The following is a 13,970-nucleotide window of genomic DNA, read 5'->3' on the forward strand; positions in this document are numbered from 1 at the left end:
GCAAATATGGGCTTCTGGTACTATATTCTGGTTAGTCTCCCAATAGTATTCCAGAAGTGACTTGTGTTGCATATTCTGGTCTTTTTACATATAATTCCTTGATCATCTTTCAGATCATGAAATGTAAGCTTATTTTTATCTTTTATGCCTGATCCTGGGCTTAGTTTTCTATTCAACATGTTCCTGTTTCAACCCACTTAGTCCTTCCTCTGCCTAGATTACTCTGTATCCTGCTAGAAGAATAACGATGCCACCTGTCTTTTTGTTAACTCATAGAGTGAGGATGGTCAAGGTAAATGATTTTGGAACTCCTGAAATTTTGTCTCCATCTGAAGGCAGAACTCGAGATCAGCCAGTCTACTCTACAACACAGTTTTTGCCATCAGCAGATTGCCAGGGGTTCGTGGTCTGTGACCAGTTCAGTTACTCTTCTGCAAGTTGCTGGGTGAAGGGAGAGTGAGGGTAGACACAAACCCATTTATTCCGTTATGGTCTTCCCATGCTGTTTCCTACTAATCAAGATAGATTCCAAACTGGGGGCAAAACTAAAAGGAAACAACCTCAGGAATCCAAGTTTCCCATAAACAGGCTTCTATTTAGGAAAAAATTATCAGGTATATTAGATTAAGTTGTTATTTCATACTCTTTGCAACATGGTCTTAGAGAAAAGCTGTTGTAGGCTCAGGCAGCTGCAGCAGTGTTCAGCCAAATCTGGATTATGGATACTTACAGCTGCTGTCAGCGGCAAAGATTCCTGAGATTGTTCAACTTGTCTGTTGTCTGTTCTCATAGTCTTACCCTCTCCTGAGGTATTAACATCAGTCTCATGATGGGATGGAAGGGGGAAAGAGGGAGAGGAAAGAGGTCATGCTGGTTTCATAAACTGTTGCAGTCTACCTCAGCATCCTGTTTATGAATTTTGCCCTGCCCCTGTCCGTTGATACATGACAACATTTAGTGCCAAAGAGATGGTAGTTTGTTCATGAGATTCCTGAGCTAGTTTTATAACATAGTCATGATCACAGTGATTAATCAGTGTAGGTGCAGTATTGTGTACTATACATGCAGCATGGACATACTTTTAACTTTACCGGTTTCCTTTTCAGAAAAACTTCAAATTACCAGTCTCCTGACTGTAGCCAAAAGGATATGAGTGCTCTAGCTTCAAACAAGATTGCATACATATATGTGTTATCTTTCATATTAAATTGATTCATTTTATTAAATCTCTCTTTTGTGATTAAGAGGGCAGACTGAGGGAGAGTAAATGAAATTAAATCAAAATTGTATTTCTTATCTGCCACTAACAATATGCAACAGTCATACTGGAAGGTCAAGGAGCAATGAAATTCTTGTGGTCATGATACAATTTACTCCACAAACATAAAAAAGATTAGGTACTGAAAAATGACCTCCCAGCCTTTAGCACTATAGTAGAATAAGGACTCCTGGAAATTGTTTCATTGTAGAGACCTTTTCCTTAGCTGGATTTCCCACTGAATTTTCACTTATTTTTCTATTACATTCTCAGTAGACTCACAGTCCCTTTAAAAGTAATTTATTTCACATGTGTTATTTTTCATTTTGCTGAGAAAAAAACTCTGAATCTTGACCCTGTCTTGAAATGAAAAGATTATTTTTAGGACAGTTCAAATATTTTTTTTTGTTTATTTGTTTGTTTGTTTTGTTTTGTTTAGAATCAGGTGACTCCAAAGAAAGAGAAGGGAAAAAAAAGAGCTATGGAAAAATGCATTTCTTTGTCTCTGCTGCATTTAGGATGTGGTCATGCCCGAGTAGCCTAGAGAATTGCCATCACATTGTGCCTGAGCTCAGGGGCCCAACTTTCCGTCTACGTATAAACATTCCTCTGCTTCAGCCGCAGCATGCACTTCTGGTTTGTGTAAAAAAAGATGTGCAAGAACTCTCCTGAGTAAGATCATTTAAGTATGATTTTGGCCACAGCTATTTACAAGTTCGGGTTTTGACTGAAGTGAGTAATTGAATTACATTGAGCCTCTGAATTTTGCCTTTTATTTATGTATTTCCCCCAATTGTGTGGCTCAGTCTGCCATTGGCTGTGGTCCCTGCAGCCTACCCGAGGGCTCTGCAGTTACATAAGGCTCTGTCTGCTGGGAGCCTATATAAAGCCTTTTTGCATGCCAGCAAGAGACAGAATTTTATCAAGATCCAGGTCCCACTGCTTTAGTTCACACAAGCAGGAGGAGATTTGCTTGAAGATACACCGAAACCCGAACCCAGGGCTGGTTTGTTTGCTAGCCACTACTTCACAGCTGTCAACCTGAGTCGCAAGTAGCAGCTACTGTAAGTAGCTTCTGTGCACTATGAAGAATTTTTCATTTCCTATGCAGGATAACACACATCAGACCGAGAGTCCTTCTCCTCACAGATTCCTGAGTTTGACAAATCAGTCAGATCCTGTTGGAAGACCAGAAAGAAATGAGCAATTAGCTCAAGTAGAGATTGCTGTACTGGGGGTCATATTTCTGGCAGCATCTGTGGGCAATTTTATTCTCATACTGGTGCTGTGGCAAAGAAGAAAGAAGCTCTCTAGGATGTACGTGTTCATGCTTCACCTCAGCATCGCTGACTTAGTGGTAGCCTTTTTTCAAGTGCTGCCTCAACTTATATGGGATATTACAGACATTTTCATAGGGCCAGATTTTTTGTGCAGAATTATCAAGTATCTACAATTGCTGGGCATGTTTGCCTCTACTTATATGATAGTGGTCATGACAGTGGACAGATATCAAGCAGTTTGCTACCCTATGGTCACTTTCCAAAAGAAGAGAGCTCTCTGGAACATCCCCATTTGCACCAGCTGGTTTATATCACTGATTCTTAGCCTACCACAGGTATTTATCTTTTCTAAGACTGAAATATCTCCAGGTGTTTTTGAATGTTGGGGTGAATTTATTCAGCCATGGGGCCCCAGGACATATGTGACTTGGATTTTTGTAGTTATATTCTTCATTCCCTCAGCCATCCTTATCACATGCCAGGTTAAGATTTGCAAAATAATCAAAAGAAATATTTATGTGAAAAAACAGAATGAATATGAAGTAACAAATCAGAAGCAAGTCCTGCCATCCCGAGCAAGCAGTGTGAACTGTATTTCAAAGGCTATGATCAAGACTGTAAAAATGACAGTGGTGACAGTTGTTGCATATGTTCTCTGTTGGTCACCTTTCTTCATTGCACAGCTGTGGTCTGTGTGGTTCCCCAGTGTCGTGACCGAAGGTAAGATACTCTCCATCCTCACTCATAACTTCATATCAGGCTAGCACATTGCTGTATTGCTTTATATTTGCACTTTGCTTTTGTGTAAAAGTTACATATGATCATTTGAGTATGATTAAAAAGAAAATCCTGGGTTGATTATCTATAGTATTTAATTAGTTACAGAGAATTTGATGTGTTATGTGATCAAAACATCATATCAGTGTGTGTATTGTGTGTGTGTTTTGAGTGATTAATGATTTAAAGATTAATGAACAGCTCAGTGAAAACTATCATCTACTCTAGCAAGGTTTTAGACTTTTAGAGGTTTTAGATATTATAGTAGCAGTATTTTGGGTTCTTGAGGTGAAAATGAGTAATTAACTATCAGTAATATCATAAATATTACTTATTTACTGGATGGAACAGTGATGTTATAAGACATCTGATTTTTTTTTTTTGTGAATATAAAATCATATTGATGAAATCTCTTTAGTATACCATAAAACAATTAGAAGTTGTGAAACAAATGTTTATAAAGCAAAAAAGCAAGCCTGAGAGAGGTATCAAAGAACACACTGTGGTAAACAAGATTAATTTTGTCAGACTTATACTATTGCCTCTTTGTGAAAGGCAGACTCTGTATGTGACTTTATTTAAGTTCACCTATTCTAAACTCAAAGGTATAAGACAAAGGAAAAAAAGGTGATAGCTCCGTCTGATGAGAAAAAAAAATCTTCTGATCTTTGCTTTAAGAATTCTTCCTGTCAGTGTGAATTTAAGTCTTATTCTACATACATTTATATTAATATATAAATCTGCATTTGTCTGTATCTGCGTAGCAGGTTAGTAATTGCTTTTAAATTTAATCTAAGCTACATCAAAAAAAAAAGCTATATGGAAGTATTTACCTCTGAAATGCATACAATATAGTGTGCTTCATACCTTCAGAAATTACAGATTTAATTGAATAAATGGGAATTTCCTACTATTAGATTAACTTTAATATATGAACAGGTATACCAGAAAGCAGCAGACTGTGCAAATGTTACTTATTTATATGAGTGCTTTATTTACTCTGTTATTCATTTAACTATTTCATTCTAGGTTCGGCATTCACCATTATCATGCTCCTTGGCAATTTAAATAGTTGCACCAACCCATGGATTTACATGTATTTTTGTGGCCACATTCCATATTGCTCAAATAAGCAGCTGGAGAACACCTCGACTCAAGAGGAATCGGTGATCACAGGGAGCATTCATCTTGTAGACAGAGACCCTGAGGAAAACAGTACTTCTGCATGAATGTTGAATGCTTTTTGCTGTTTTGTTACATTTTTTATGTTCAGAAAACTATTGATATTTTACCAGCATCTCTTGTTTTGTGGATAAGGAAGCTGGAAAACCGTCTTACGTTGTATAAATATATTTCTTAGTTATGTAGCAATTTCTGTGTTGTGCAAGCCTGACTCGGTACTTCCATTACCTGTGTTACCAGAATGAATTCTTGTAGAGACTGACAAAGATATGTAAAAGTATCTTAGGTATTTTGTGTCCTAAAGTACTTTCTGTTTTGTGATTCTGGATTTCAAAGTAGTAAAATTTTACAACTAACTAGTCCAACAAATTGAAACATAACTGGAAAGGAATCTAACATAATTAGACTTGAATATGTTTTCAAACTGAACCATGAATTGTTCATCATTCTGGTGTGATTGAGGGACAGTCTAGAAAACCTTGAGAAGACAGCAGAAAGTCAGAAACATAATTTGACAGATATTATTAATACCTGATTTAAATTAACTCCTCATACATTTATAAAACGCCAAGCAGCTTAATATAATTTTTTAAAACAGAATTCAGTGTCCCTGTGACACTGAACATCTACTTCAGTCTCAATTGCCATTCTGGATCTCTGGTAGCAGCAGCATAGTAGCAGTCCAGCTTTGTGACATGACACCATGGGATGTGATCTTCCATGCGTTCCCTGATGTGCAAGCAGTTAACTGACCCTCTCCCCTCCACCTCCCCACCCCCCCCCCCATACACACATGTATATATACTTTAAATAAAAACGGGTGCTAGGAATGTACACTTTCATTTGGTATTCAGACCTACTTCTTCTGGCATGCAATTTATTTACAGAGTGTGCTTAGAACCTCTTCGGGCTCAATTTCAATTATCTCCCCTTCATGATAAAAATAAATCTGCGTATCTTTATCCTAAAATGCCATTTGCTTGCTAGTTTGTGGGTGTTTTGTGCAGGTAGCTATTTATTTCCCTTTCAGTGTCTGCAAACTAATCAGAGGAATGTGGAAGGAATATCAGCAAGGATCTTCCAGCTGAGAATAGAGCTGCATTCATGGAGGTACTTGGTAATACTTGTGTATCATCTGCCTACATTATACAACGTTTCATCAGTGCTATTCACATTTCGTTTTTATAGGTGCTAACAATCTCAGAATTCAATGGAAAAGCTATAAAAGTGGGTTTTTTCAAGTAGTCTTTAAATTGTACTGAAAGAAATATTGATTTAAACTAAATACTGATTGGCTTGTGAGAAGTGCTTGTGAGAATAGTTACGCTTCAAGTTAATGTGTGCTGATATGACTGAATATTCTATGATTTCTATTCCCTGTATAGTTAGACCAGGGGTTGAACCAAATATCACTGTTCTTTATGATGGGAAAAGCTGGTGTCCCAGTCCAGCTAGCAAGAACAGGTCTCCAGCAAGTAGGAAGAAGAAGAAGGTGGATGAAGATAGTATCAGAGCCAGACAGAAATGGGAAGAGTCTGTATGAAATGATGAAGTCTCTTACTATAATTGCAGTTGATACTTTTTTCTTGCTGTTTTGTTTGTTTGTTTGTTTGTTTTTTTTCTCCTCTATTTAATTAATAGTTATTAATTCTACCCCACAACATGTTCCCTGTTAGAGCATTTCTGTAACTCAAATTACAGTGTCCTTATCTGAGGTACGAACATCCAAGATACAATCCAGACTATTGATAAGATATTTGTTATATTCAACCACTGACTTTCAGTCAAATTATCTCTCAGTTAGGTTCTCCCTTATGGCTTAATCCAGCAGTAAGTGGTGGGGCTTTTTGTCTTTCTGCTTCCTTTGATTGCAGTTAGTTACAAAGTAAAATATGCAGTGTTGAAAGGAACTGTAAATAGAAACGCTTCAACAGTACAATAGAAACGCTGTCATTGTACTGATGGATTTGTAGCCAAACACACGGAAAGCCTCAAAAGGTATGCATTTGCAAGGAAAACAGGCATTCAAATTGCATGCAGTAGTCATCCAGATCCAGAACTGACGTAAGTCACAGTACTGCTCAGAGACTGCAGTGCTGTTGTGCCATTTTACACCACCTGATCTGGCCTCTGATATTTAAAAAGTATAACTTCTACTACTTACATTTCTCAATTGCTCTTATATTTGTTACTGGCTCTATAAGTAATTATGTAGAGCTTGATTTTTCAAGTAACAGTGGCTCAATGTGTTCTGTAGAAGTCTGAGAGCAATATTAACTGTCATATTTCAGATATTTTGATCATGTAATGAATGAAATGCCAGAACTTCTAAAGTTTGATAATGAATGCTCACTGTCTGTAATGTTCAAAACAATGATATCTTAGTCTCTTAAGTGCTTTCTTTCTGATTTTTTCATTTTCTTTCCCCTGAGATCTGTCCTGCTGTTAAGAAGAAAAATAAAGGTTACTGTAATACGGTGTCAAACTACAAGCTATGGACACTTTTCGTTTCAGTCCATCAGGAGGTAATAGAACACTGGTATGCGTGCTTTTTTTCCTAGCAAAGTGAATTGGGCTGCATTTTCCAGATATAAGACATTATCCCATGTGGTCTGCCCCTATGAGGAGCACTGACTCCTGGCAAACACTCAAAGGGGAGTTTGGTTCTGGTCCACAATTTTCTGTCAAGTAATGGAAAATTAGTTTTGATAACTCCTTTTTTTTTTTTTCTTTCCTTCCCTAATAAACTGTCCTTCACAGGACTTTTCTTATTTCTTAAAGAAAAAGACATTTATCATAGAATCATAGACTACCAGGTTGGAAGGGACCTCAGGGATCACCTGATCCAACATTTCTGTCAAAAGCATGGTCTAGACAAGATGGCCCAGCACCTTGTCCAGCTGAATCTTAGAAGTGTCCAATGCTGGAGAATTGGCCAATTCCCTGAGGAGATTCTTCCAGTGGCTGTTTTTTCTCATTGTGAAAAATTTTCTTCTTGTGTCCATTCCAAATCTCCCCAGGAGTGACTTGTACCTATTACCCCTCGTCTTTTCCATGTGACTCCTTGTAAAAAGGGAGTCTCCACCTTCTTTGCAGCCAAACTTTAAATAGTGAAACATAGTGATAAGGCCTCCCCTAAACATTCTCTTCTCAAGGCTGTACAAACCCAATTCTCTCAGCCTTTCCTCATACGTCAGGCTTCCCAGTTCCTTGTTCATCTTTTTGGCCCTTCTCTGGACCCTCTCCTGCCTGTCCACATCTTCTATGTATAGCAGAAAAAAACAAAACTAAACACAGTATTTCAGGTGTGGCCTGACAAGCACTGCGTAGAGAGTGATAATGACTTCTTTGTCCCTGCTGCTGATGCCCTTGTTCATGCAACCCAGCGTCCTGTTGACTTTCTTTCCCACTGCAGCACACTGGTCACTCATGTTGGGCTTGTTGTCCATGAGGACCCCCCAGGTCCCTTCCCACACAGCTACTCTCCAGCCAGCTAGATCCCAGTCTGTGCTGCACTCCTGGATTATGTTTTCACAGGTGAAATTTAAAAATATAATGAAATTTTTCTCTGTAAATTTGGCCATCAGTTTTCCTGGGAGTTGTAGTTTGAACATCTCATGCCTTTGTATTCTTCTATATTTTGATTCTTCAGCTGGACTGTATCTTTTCCAGTTCACTGTCGCTTAGGTTTACAATAGGCATTGTAGTGTCTCATTAAGAGAGATGACTGTGAGACATTGCTGTAGTCTGGCCAGAGTGTTTAATCCATATGGGAGCATAATAAACTCAAATGTACAAGTCCCTGAAGGCACTGTGGAAGCATTTGCAAATAAAAAAATCCAATTATCATATGAAAGCCTTCCTCATCAATGCCTAATTCCTGTTTTCTCACACAAATCATTTCTGAGCAGAAAATTACACAGCATACAAGTTCACACTCTCAAAGTGGATGGCTATGTTCTTGATACTGGCACTGCAGTAGTTTCTGGCTATCTGGGAGGGTGGTGTGTGTGGTATGTGTGTGTATTGACTTACCAGGGTTTTCTTACCATTTGGGAAAGGCACAGTTCAGTAAAAGAAATTAAATTATTTCTTAAAAATTATTGGTCTGTGTTTTGCAGTACAGATAAGAAGAATCAGATACAATATAAATCCATGAATTCTGTATAGTTTTATTACATAAAAAAACCCCACCACAAAACCCTAGTAGAATGAAAGGAAAATCCCAATATGTGTTTTGCATTCTTTACAGTGTATTTTGATAATTCTGTTATTATACAGAGCTGCTGCTGTATTTTCATAGCCAGTCCCAATTCAGATACTTGTAAATGGTGAATACTGAAGCCAGAGGTGTCAGGTGATAATCTCATCTTTCAATGAAATTATATTGCTAACTTTTAAAGACAGTGCCAAACTAATGTCCTGACAACTTCACTTTGATCACTTAGTTCTTAAAATGGTAACCAGTTCTTGGGTCAAATAAAATACTCCTGTCTCTGCATTGTTGGGGGAAGAATGTCAATGTGATGTGGAGCCCCAAATTGGAAATGGCAGAGTTTATTATGTGAGGCAGACATGGCATGCAGACATGGCTGTATTGTCTAGTTCACAAACACATGGCCAGGATAAAAGTATCCTCAAGAGCTTGTGAATGTTAGCAATTCTTGGATGAAGAGTATCATGAGCAGACAAAGGCAAAGCAATATGATCCAGCTACTCAGTTCTCTCAGTCAAATCCAGCCTCGGTTTCCTTAGAGAAAAATAAAAAAAAATACAAAAATTCTGTCTTCATAAGGTAGGGATTTGTCCCTGAGTGCCCTGGGTATCTACAGGAAACATCCATGATTGTGAACCAGATGACTTATACGTGCAGCGAAACATGATTGCAAACAGTAATTGCAATACAGTTCCCAAACTCTACCCGCTCATATCTCTTGCAGAGGTACCCCGAGTTTTTCTTCAATTTGCCTCTCTGGAACGAAAGGATAGAAGCTGGGTCTTTTTCTTGGGCTTATATGATCCTCCTACTATTGCCACTTGAAGACTTTCTGAGGGTCATCTCATTAAGAAGGCAAATTCTGGGCATCTTTATAAGCAGTCTGTAACATTTCCATTACTTTGCACTTCACTTGTTCAGGAACGGAAGAAAGAATGGGCTTTGAGTGAAACTAAGTAGGCCACTCATTCTTGCTTCCTTTTCTTGCCAACACAGCAGACCAAAGCATATGCTTTCCACCAGCAGGTCACAGCAACTAATTTAACTAACCTATTCTATCATCCTGCTCCATAATGAACTTTGGAGGTAATGAAACTCTAACCAAAGGCTTCTTGAATTTCCATTCAAAAGTTGCCCTAGAGATGCAGGGCAAACATATTCAAATGCTATTTTATTAATAATACTTTTTTCGATCATGACTGACACTCTGAAGGACCTTCAGAATTGTGGATTTATGTTTCTTGCATCCATTGCAGTATACTTACCAAAAATTATTCAAATTGTGTATTACCAAATTTTAGCAACAAGTCTCCTAAATTCTGAGTTAATAACACAGGAATCAGTAAGACCTGGTGGAGGAGACATTTCAATACTATCTGGGAAAGAAGTTTGAAAAAATGCCAAACCAACCCATTTGACCTTGAAGATATATGGAAGTTATGGCTGAGGAGTTGGATACAACTAGACAGACATCACCTTACCTCCCAGTAACTACGTTTCAAAAGAATTAATGCAGTAACAGATACTAAAACCAGATACAAGACAGACTTGATATTTTTGTCATTATTGTCATCATAACCATTATCATTATTTAAATTAAATCAGCATATAACGTACAATAAATTTTAAAACAAAACATTAACTTAGCGCAGTGCAACATATGTAGACCAGTTCTGAAGGTAAAATAATATAAAAGACATGATTTCAATCACAAATGCAACTTTTATCTCTGTTGTTGCTATTTTACTTAGTTAAAATATCCAGCTATGTTCTTTGGTTTCAAGATTATTGTTCTGTGCATTGAATTCAGTGAAGCTACCTAAAGACAAATTTTGTCACAAAACATTAAAAATTTGATTCATGTTTATACATTTTGTAGTGTATACATTAAACCAAAAATGTTGCTTTAGGATGCTTATCTTTTATTCTTTAGTTTATTCTTGAGTTCATTTATTATCTATATCACCACCTTTGAAGAGATACTAGGAATAAATTATCTGCTAGCTATCACAGTATATTGGAAATGTTTGCCCATGTCTCTAACTGTGTTAATAGATGTCTGGCCTCAAATGATTTAATGCTGAGTGGCTCCAGCTTTTGACTTACTGATGGGAAAAATTGTACTTCATCACAGAGAATACAAGCCTTCTGGCAAGCACAGTCATGATGTGAACACACTGCTTATTGATACATTTAATACAAATTCCAGCCTGCTGGCAACGTGATTCATATTCCCGATCCTCTGTTGACAAGACTGATGCAATTTCATGTTCTGAGATGGTTTGTGTTCAGCTGTAACTACCTGTTCACAAAAAATATGTGAGCAAAACCTCATGAAAGAAATCCTTATTTTCTCCTCAGCACCTGGGTGTCTTAGAGTTTAATGCATCTGCTGTGAAAGAAAAGATTAAAAGCTCCACTGTAGCATTTGGGCTTGATTTGTGTTTCCATTCACACAGAGGGGTAATACTGGATTGTATGACACTTACACGTAGACTGTATCAAAGGAATGATGTGATGGGAAGTCAAACACTTAGAGCTCCAAAAGTGATTCAGTGTCAGTATGCGTGCGCTTAGTACACTAGTTAATGACATGGAGCTGTTGTAGGGCTGCTCTGCTGCTGCTTCTGCAGATCCTGGGTGGAGCATGCCCAGCATACGCACAGTCTTTGGGAAATTTCCCCACCAAAGGCTCTCTGATGAGGATGGGGAAGATCAAATAGGAGTAAGATGTCATATAAAAGGTCCCTCAGAGTGCACATGCACTAAAGGTGCATACTAGATGGCTAAAGCATATTGTGTGTATTTAGTTTGCGAACAGTGATGACAACAGATGGCAAGAACTGGGCCACAAGGCTGCCTGCCATGGACATCTGCACACAAACAGGCAAAGTGATCAAGAAGTATCTCAGGTGATGTCCATATTGGAGGCACTAGCACAGGCATGTCCTTAGCTGCTACTTGTGGGTTTTCTTGTGATGAAACAGTGCACTAAATATCCAACTGGACATGAACACAATAAAGTGAGCAACTAGTGTGTAGAAGTTGACACCATTGCGTAGCATATACAGATGACTATGCAGGCAAGTCCTACTAGGTTGCCACTGGCCATTTCGGGAGCCCGGGGGGCAAAGGTGCTCTGCCCAACACTCCCCCCATCTCCACCTCTTCCTCATTCCATGGGGCTAAAAGGAGGAGATGACATGTGGTTGCATCTCTGCAACATATATATGTGTAAACACTGTTATCCTTTTACTCCTTCTCCCCACAATGTCATCTTAGCCTGATACTTTTGGTAGGAACTTAATGCTTCTGCAAGAGAAGGGGGATGCCCTATGATAGAGGTTTTGTTCTGCTGAGAAGAGACAGTTAAGCTCATTTTACTCGCAATTTAAGCGAGGACTGTCTCTAACCCACAATCTGTTGAATTTTGTATTTAATTAGCTGAGGAAACTATAAAAAACACATTTTCAGTCACTGAAATGGAGGAACCAGACTGAATAACTGACTCATGTATTAATTCAGTAAGTTCAGGTATTCCTTTAATCAAAATTATTTTCTATAAATCAAAGCAGATTAGAAAAATATAATAAACGTAAAATTAGGCTAATCCAACTGAATTTTAAGATGTGTGGAGGCTGCAAGATAGAATTAATACATTGATCTAAGATAAAGAGTTAATTTCAGACCTTGATCAAAAAAAAACCCCAGTATTTTATGTGCATTATCTGTAAAATATCTGGTGCACAAAAGGACTATCCTTAGAATGCTATCAAATGCTGCTGTATAAATCAATTTCTAAGGTAAATTAATCATTTTGCAGTAAAAACTTCCATGTCAGAAACAGATGTGTTTATATGTTAATATTTAATCCTGTGATCTGATACAAACTGCTTAAGTTATAATACTTGGTGGGGTTTTTTTGTTTTTTGTTTTTTTTTGTTTTTTTGTTTGTTTGTTTGGTTTTTTTCTATATTGCTCTCCAAAGCTGAAATATTATTTCTGCCTTCAGGTTAAGAAATCAGTTACAAGTTTATAAATGCATTTGTGTCCTGGAGGGAAATGTAGAGTTGATTCAGACAAACATCTCAGAAATGAACTACATTCAAGTTGTTTATCAACCTCTCTACATTTGTAAGAGAAATAAATTGTGCAAACAGTATTATTTTTCCTAGAAATTTCAACATTTCTGTTAACACTGACCATTATGAAAATATATTGTGAGTATGCTATGTAGCTGAAAAGTGTCACAATATAGTAGTGTAGAAATATACTTTACCTTCAAAGTTAATGTATTAGCACTGTATAATTTCACATTGTTACCAAATCATGATTTAACTTGTAATAATAAGAATGGGAAAATAGGACTGAAAATATCTCTTTGAACTCTACTCTGAAAATTCTTTTAAACTCTGTTTCTTTGCATTCTACCCTTCACAGAATGCCACAGAACTCTAAAAATGAATAAGTTAGTTTCATTAATGCAAATTATTTCAAAATGTCTCACCCCTCTGATGTAAAAGGTGATGCAAATTAGATGACTGTTCATTGGCACAAACTTTCACAGTTCATTGTTGTGATGGGTTGACCCTGGCCGGATGCCAGGTACCCACCAAAGCTGCTCTATCATTCCCCTGCTTAACTGGACATAGGGCAGAGAAAAATATACCGAAAGGCTCGTCAGTGAAGATAAGGACAGGGAGAACTCGCTCACCAATTACCATCACAGGCAAAACAGACTCGACTCAGGGAAATTTGTTTATGACTGATTAAATCAGAGTAGGATAATGAGAAATAAACCCAAATCTTAAAAACATACCCCTCCCTTCTTCCCAGGTTTAACTTCAGTCCTGATCTTCTCTACCTCCTCCCCCACAGCAACACAGGGAGATGGAGAATGGGGGTTGTGGTGCGTTCCTTGCATCTTATCTCTGCTGCTCCTTCCTCTTCAGGGGGAGGACTCCTCACACTCTTCCCCTGCTCCAGTGTGGGGTCCCTCCCATGAGACATAGTCCTTCATGAACTGCTCTAGCATGGATCCCTTCCACGGAGTGCAGTTCTTCAGGAACAGACTGTTCCAGCACGGGTCCCCCAACAGTGTCACAAGTCCTGCCAGCAAACCTGCTCCAGCCTGGGCTCCTCTCTCCACGGGGCCACAGGTCCTGCCAGGAGCCTGCTCCAGCGTGGGCTTCCCACGGGGTCACAGCCTCCTTTGGGCACATCCACCTGCTCCGGCGTGGGGTCCTCCCCGGGCTGC

At 38.3% G+C, this 13,970-nt stretch overlaps 1 protein-coding gene across 1 annotated transcript; it reads left to right on the top strand.

Moving 5' to 3' along the window:
* The first annotated feature begins 2,342 nt into the window (after positions 1-2,342).
* On the top strand, positions 2,343-4,547 carry LOC104366131 (arg8-vasotocin receptor). The gene is made up of 2 exons (XM_009973011.2): positions 2,343-3,258; positions 4,345-4,547. Exons 1-2 carry the CDS (start codon positions 2,343-2,345, stop codon positions 4,542-4,544), a joined length of 1,116 nt encoding a protein of 371 aa, XP_009971313.2. The 3' UTR covers positions 4,545-4,547.
* Positions 4,548-13,970: the final 9,423 nt, after the last annotated feature.

This window comes from Tyto alba, unplaced genomic scaffold, assembly GCF_018691265.1.
Source record: "Tyto alba isolate M040663 unplaced genomic scaffold, T.alba_DEE_v4.0 Super-Scaffold_2, whole genome shotgun sequence".
Taxonomy (NCBI): domain Eukaryota; kingdom Metazoa; phylum Chordata; class Aves; order Strigiformes; family Tytonidae; genus Tyto; species Tyto alba.

Bases quoted from the DNA above. Each gene is read 5' to 3' on its own strand.
- LOC104366131 (XM_009973011.2), top strand. From the start codon at position 2,343: ATGAAGAATTTTTCATTTCCTATGCAGGATAACACACATCAGACCGAG. The intron at 3,259-4,344 runs GTAAGATACTCT...ATTTCATTCTAG, and splicing joins CCCCAGTGTCGTGACCGAAG to GTTCGGCATTCACCATTATC.